Genomic DNA, 7363 nt, shown 5'->3' with positions numbered 1-7363 from the left:
CCATATGTTATGGATTTAGAGTGCATAAACCATGTTTAAACATTTTATATATTTACTCCCTATGCGTCATATAACTCTAAGATATTATGATGTATATATGTTTAAAACATATGAGACATGGCATCGAATCAGACATTTTATACATAAAGAAATTTGGTGTTACTCTAAATGATAGTTGTAAATAATGATATTTAAACATGACTGATTAAGATATTACCAATCGTAAGAGTGTTTAATGTACATCATAAAATTTTATAGATGTTTGAACGCATAAAACTTAATATTGCACTCTAAACATGTTATATGCATTCTATTGGAACTGATGATGTCTTCGTGCTCGGTGTACCTGGTGTGGTATAAATGTTTGCATCACTTACCCATCTTCATGTTTCAATTTACCCACTACCAAACATGTTTAGAGTGCATGATATAATATAGATTTAACATTTACACAGTTATATAAACATAGTTATTATATCTGTACAATCTACGTAAATACTGTACATAAGTTATAAAAATAGTATATAACAACTATTACTCATATACTAACGTAATTGGTATTACACAAATGCATTTACTACCCCGATATTACACTAGTATACAACATATAAAAATGATATAGTATGTACAAACATATCGTCTGTGTAAGCATACCCAAACGTTAATACCATGATCTATGTTGTCTAAAATGTAGACAAATATAACATTTATAGCACTAAGGTATCAAGTGCGTATGGTTATACATATAAATATTTTGTGCAATAGTGCGTCAATCTATAATGTTATTTACAAACGGACTATAAATGACTACGCGTCATTTATATCAGTTTTTTAGATATATGACCCATATTTAGTGACTACATAATAGTGCTATACACATAATTAGGTATACCACTCCATAATCGTATGGGTATATAATACATATACCCATATCACGGTTTATGCACTATACAAGTGGATTTGATGCACTAAATCTATCTAAACATGTATTTACAACATGTGCGTCATATTATTACATTTGTAAAACAACTCTAAGTTTATGAACTTAGAATGTGTAATATTTACCACGATTATACTCATAATACATACATATAAAAATATCTAAACGGTATGCATAAATTAGTTTGCAAAATTAACATATATTATATATGTTAAACATTAATGTATTTTATATATAAAACTAAACATATTGTAGGAAAATGTTTTACCATATAAATGTACATCCAAACATTATATGTTGTAGACTCTAGTTTACAAGTTATATGTGAGACAAGATGGAGAAATAGTGGTTCTATATTAAACGTTTAGAATGTACCGTTTTATACATAGTATATAAGTTCTACAAACTGCATTATTTATATTTGCATAAATATAAAGATGTGATGTACTAAAATAACATGTTTTATGCACGCTTGTAGCATAAACTATATGTACATGTTTTGTCTACCCATGATTTGTTAGAGTGCACTGGTTACAAAATTATGTATGTACATCAGTAGTTTTGTATGCACTCATTTTTATTTATAAAACCTATTATTATTACTCATCTATACATGCCCGCTTGGTTACCCATATATGTATGTGAAAGAATTTAAGATTGGGTGGTTGATATGTATCGAGGAAGATTAAAAGCAGGAGAGTAAAAGGTTCATTGGAGATTATTTCTCCTTGTTCTGTATTTTGCAGACTAAAATCTTCAGCTCTATATGAAGAGCTACAGACGATACAATCATGGAAATTAAAATAGAAAGTGTATCTCACAATAATGTAATATATAATAAAATGGAAAGTTCAGATATCTTGTTGCCAATTTCTTCCCCTTTGATTCTTCAATCACTCAACGGTATGTGCAGCCCAACATCAGCCCATGGGCTGAACCATTCTGATCCATAGTCCAGTCCACCTTCGTCCAAGTGATCGTTGCTGCTGAATTGAGCTTGTTCGACACATGGGTGAGTGATGTGAGATTGCGTCCGAGTTTGAGCATGTCGATAATGTTCAATTGGCTCAACATTCCCCCTCAAGATTGGTTCGGGGAGATCAATGACACCAATCTTGGAAAGAGAATTGTTGAATACTTTCAAATTCGATGCCTTTGTGAAAATATCGGCCAATTGATCATTACTCTTCGTGTAGGATGTTGTGATGATCCCTTGTGATATTTTCTCTCGAACAAAGTGACAGTCAACTTCAATATGCTTGGTCCTCTCATGAAACACCGGGTTTTGAGCAATATGCATAGCAGCATGACTGTCACAATGGAGTGTCACTGGTTGATTCGTTGAAATGTCGAGGTCTTGAAGTAGAGCTTTAAGCCACATAATCTCGCATGCCGTGTTTGCCATAGCCCTGTACTCTGCTTCCGCGCTAGAACGTGCCACCACTTGTTGTTTTTTGCTTTTCCACGTCACCAAGTTGCCTCCAAGAAACGTGCAATATCCCGTTGTCGATTTTCGGTCTGTTCTGTCTCCCGCCCAATCTGCATCACAATATGCTACGAGATTGACATGATTGTTGCGGGTCATCCAAATGCCTTTTTCTGGAGTTCCTTTGAGATACTTGAGGATTCGCTCCACCATTCTCCAGTGATGGATTGTTGGCGCATGCATCCATTGGCTAACCTGTTTTACGGGGAAACATAAATCAGGACGAGTTATGGTAAGGTAAATTAACTTACCGACAACGCGACGATATTGTTCATCATCCGCGTATAATTCCCCCTCGCGTTGTTCCTTGTAGTTATCTTCCAATGGCGTCTTGGCGGGTTTAGCTCCGAGTTTTCCTGTTTCTTGAAGGAGATCGAGGATATATTTGCGTTGTGAGAGGAAGATGCCGGTCGGAGAACGAAGGACTTCAATGCCAAGGAAGTATTTGAGTTCTCCCAGATCCTTTATCTCAAATGTGTTATGAAGAAACCGCTTTGTGTCTGCGATGCCAACAGTATCATTCCCAGTAATAATAATATCATCAACGTAGATTAGTAGAACGATTATACCCGATGATGTTTTCTTGATGAATAATGAATGATCGGATTCACTGCGGGAGAAGGCATGTGTAGCAAGAGCCGTATTGAGCTTGGAATACGACGCACGCGGTGATTGTTTGAGACCATACAGAGACTTGCGAAGTTTACAGACTTTGTTAGGACCGAGTTTTTCACGATAGCCCGGCGGAGGAACCATATATATTTCTTCGTCTAAATCGCCTTGGAGGAAGGCATTTTTTACATCCATCTGCCACAAAGACCAGTCAAAGTTAGTAGCAAGAGATAAAATAACACGAACCGTCGGCAATTTGGCCACCGGAGCAAAGGTGTCGGTGTAGTTTTCGCCGTAGGTTTGAGTGTAGCCTTGCGCGACAAGGCGGGCTTTGTGACGTTCGATATCACCATTACTCCGATATTTGATTTTATATATCCACTTGCTACCGATGGCGTGTTGGTTTGGCGGATGGTCAACAATTGTCCAAGTCTGATTGCGTTCCAAGGCATCCAATTCCTCTTGCATTGCAACCTGCCACACATGGACGTCTTTTGCATGCCGATAAGATTTTGGCTCCACGTGTCTATCTAGTTGACTGAGAAACAAGAATTCATCAGAAGACACATTAGAATAGGTGCAAAAATCCTGTATGGGATAAGTAACAGAAGAACAATGCATGGCAGTGGTTCCTTGTTGCGCACGCTTCGCTATTTTTTCTTGAATCCGCGCACTACGGCGAACTCCATCAGCTGCTGTTGTGCTTCCCCGAAGGTCTTCGAGTGGAGCTGGAAGCGGAGGCGATGTATTTCCCATGGAGTTGAATTTATCGCTGTTTTCGGCAGGTGGCGGGGCTCGTGTGTCGGTATTTATGTCGGCATGTTCGGCAGCGGGTTGTTCATGGGTCGACACAGGAGACAATGTTGATGAGGAATAGTTAGGAACAATAGAGGTAGAAGGAACATGGCTGTTGTGTCTCTCATGCAAAGGCTCGACACTTGTCTCGTTTTGGTCCTGCACAGGTACATCATGCGAAGAATCAAAAGTTTCAGGAGACATAGTTGCACAGGGAGGGGAAACGATGTTACCAGAGCTGGAGGAACGAAGTAAGGTTCGGTCAGTGCGAGTGCCATGGGTCTCATTAAAATCGTGAGCAAGCCGTAAAAGACGGGAAAGTGTGTCTTTGTAATTCGCCGGAATCTGCAGCATAGGGTCGAGAGTGGAGGCGGTTTGGGGACTAAAGTAACTGCGATCCTCGTGGAAAATAACATCACGAGACTTGTACACGGTCTTGGATAGGATCATAGCATTTATATCCTTTTTGCGATGACGAATAGCCGATAAACATGCACTTGGAGCTTTTAGGTTGAAGTTTGTGTCGTTTGCTATCGGGTACCTTTGCAAAACAAACACAGCCAAATACACGTAAATATTCAAGAGACGCAGGAGTGTTGTTTAGTACCTCGAACGGTGTTCTATCATGCAATATTTTCGTCGGGAGACGATTGATCAGAAATGCCGCAGTGGTCACCGCATCTCCCCAAAATTTCAAAGGCACATTCCGGTAAAACATCAAGGTTCGAGCAACCTCTAACAAGTGACGGTTCTTGCGTTCGGCCACACCGTTTTGTTGCGGCGTGTATGGGCAAGAAGTTTGATGGACGATGCCGTGGTGATGAAGATAATCGGTAAATGTCGAGGTCATGAATTCTCCGCCATTATCTGTTCTAAGAAACTTGATACTCGTTTGATAATGGTTAGTAACATAAGCAGAAAAATTTTTAAATGCCTTAAAGACCTCACTTTTCGATCCAAGCAATGTGATCCAAGTATATTTAGATTTTTCATCAATAAAAGACACGAAATATTTATGTTTTTCACGAGAGAAGCAAGGAGCCGTCCATACATCGGAATGCACTAAATCAAAGCAATGTTGATAAACGGTTTGTGATTGAGGAAATACCGAATGACAGTGTTTACCGAAAATGCAAGCATCGCAAGTCTTATTGTCATACGAAACATTAGGAAACAATTTTTTTAAGGCTTTATTATGAGGATGTCCTAATCTAGCATGCCAAAGGACGCTAAAAGCTGTGTCGGAACAAGAGTTGGGAGCATCAAGTAGATATAGATTGTTGTGTAGAATGCCTTTCCCGAAAGTGCTCCGAGTATTAGTATCCTGAAATCGAACTTCATTAGTATCGAAAGTGACAGAACAATCCAAATCTTTAGTAAGTTTCGGTATAGATAGCAAATTGGTTTTCAGTTTTGGCACATAAAGAGCATCGATTTGTTTATCAAATAATTGTACAGAACCATGCCCAGCAATAGGAAGTTTATCACCATTTGCAACTGAAACAAAGCCTAGCTTTTTCTGCAGATTTGTAAACCAATCAGATTTTGCAAACATGTGATTCGTGGCACCGGAATCAATGACGATAGAGTTAAGGAAATCAATACCATTGTCTTTGCTCATCGTTTGGAGGGCTTGAATAAGTGCCTCAACGTTGTCGTTAGTGAGCAGAGCAGCAGCCTTATTGCGGGAGTCGCGACCTCGGAATTGTTGGGGTTTCAAGTGTGGGTGCAAGAACCAACACTTTGTTTTATCATGACCATTTTTCTTACAGTGTTCGCAGACCACATGATGGTTATCTCTGTTGAATCGAGAATGAAAGTTCTTTCGAGACATGTTGGCTTCTTCATTGCTTGCTGAATGCTGCCTTCTTCTCTTTGGATGAGCATACATACTTCATCCATGGAAGGTATCTTTTCTTGTCTAAGAACATGATAGACAAGGTCGTTGTAAGTCCCATCTAAACAAGCAAGAATCGAAAATACCTTGTCCTGCTCTTTCCGATCGGCTATGGTTTTTGCATCTGATGTGTCGGGTCTGAGTTGTTCATACTCTGCCCACAAGCTGGTGATTTCTCCGAGGCACGTGTCAAAGGGCCGACCACCTTGCTGAATGCCAAAGAGAGTTTTCCGAATTTCGTAAATTCGGCTCATATTAGACAGGTTGCCGTACACGAGCTTAAGCTTATCCCATATAGCTTTTGTTGTCTCGCAGTATATGTAATTGTTGAGTATATGTGGCGCGAGAGAGCTCTGTATAATCGCCAGAGCTTGTTGGTCTTCCTGAAACCACTTGCTTTCTCTGGGATCGGGCGGAGCTGTTGGTGTCGGTGCATCGGCTGTCGAGTTGTGTGTGCTCTGTCCGGTTGAGGTTGGTGTCGGGTCATGGCTGTGAAGGACATGACTCCACAATCCTTTTCCAATAAGTGTTGTGCGAGCAGCCTTGGACCATATAAGGTAGTTTTTGCCATCGAAGACAATTGGAATTATTTTTGGGAGTGAGATCTCCATAGTTGCAGAAGATTGGGTAGTGAGAATCAGGTCAAACTGAAAAAAAGAGAAGGAGATTCGGTATTGTGCCCTGAAGCTCTGATACCATGAAAGAATTTAAGATTGGGTGGTTGATATGTATCGAGGAAGATTAAAAGCAGGAGAGTAAAAGGTTCATTGGAGATTATTTCTCCTTGTTCTGTATTTTGCAGACTAAAATCTTCAGCTCTATATGAAGAGCTACAGACGATACAATCATGGAAATTAAAATAGAAAGTGTATCTCACAATAATGTAATATATAATAAAATGGAAAGTTCAGATATCTTGTTGCCAATTTCTTCCCCTTTGATTCTTCAATCACTCAACGGTATGTGCAGCCCAACATCAGCCCATGGGCTGAACCATTCTGATCCATAGTCCAGTCCACCTTCGTCCAAGTGATCGTTGCTGCTGAATTGAGCTTGTTCGACACATGGGTGAGTGATGTGAGATTGCGTCCGAGTTTGAGCATGTCGATAATGTTCAATTGGCTCAACAGTATGTACATCAGTAGTCCTACAATGACATCGTACAACAAACGTCAAATTAGTCTGCTTTACCTTGTAATACGTAATAACTTGATTAATTAGATATTACGTAATCTATAAATCTTAGTGACACATAAACCTCACGGGTTTTGTATAAAGTAATATACGATTGTAAATCGTATGATATCGGTATACCATATTCGAATGATTTCTACTATTGAACTCCTATATATAGGAGTTTATAAACATGATGTAAGTGCGTTCAAACATATTTATAATATATTATATGCTAAATATTGTACAATACTACGTGATGGCCCCGACATCGCGGTGATCAGTTCTGGCATGTTTAGAGTTATATAGCACTCTAATATCTTACAATTACATTTTGGTTCGATGTAACATGAAGAAACAACTTTATAGGAACGTATGATTTATAAAATGCTACAAACATATTTAATAGATATTCCTCGAGTCCTTTGGATATATATTTAATGCACTCTAAACATGTTTT

General features: G+C 38.9%; 1 protein-coding gene across 1 annotated transcript; it reads right to left on the bottom strand.

Annotated features, from left to right (window-relative positions):
* Nucleotides 1-1829: 1829 nt before the first annotated feature.
* Nucleotides 1830-6341, bottom strand: LOC109116981. The gene is made up of 3 exons (XM_019203346.1): nt 5727-6341; nt 5054-5574; nt 1830-4374 (listed from the first exon to the last, which is right to left on the bottom strand). The coding sequence occupies exons 1-3, from the start codon at nt 6339-6341 to the stop codon at nt 1830-1832; spliced, it is 3681 nt and encodes a 1226-aa protein (XP_019058891.1).
* Nucleotides 6342-7363: the final 1022 nt, after the last annotated feature.

This window comes from Tarenaya hassleriana, unplaced genomic scaffold, assembly GCF_000463585.1.
Source record: "Tarenaya hassleriana unplaced genomic scaffold, ASM46358v1 Cleome312, whole genome shotgun sequence".
Lineage (NCBI taxonomy): Eukaryota > Viridiplantae > Streptophyta > Magnoliopsida > Brassicales > Cleomaceae > Tarenaya > Tarenaya hassleriana.
Note: the sequence above shows the minus strand (reverse complement) of the source record. Positions and strands in the feature narration are given on the sequence as shown.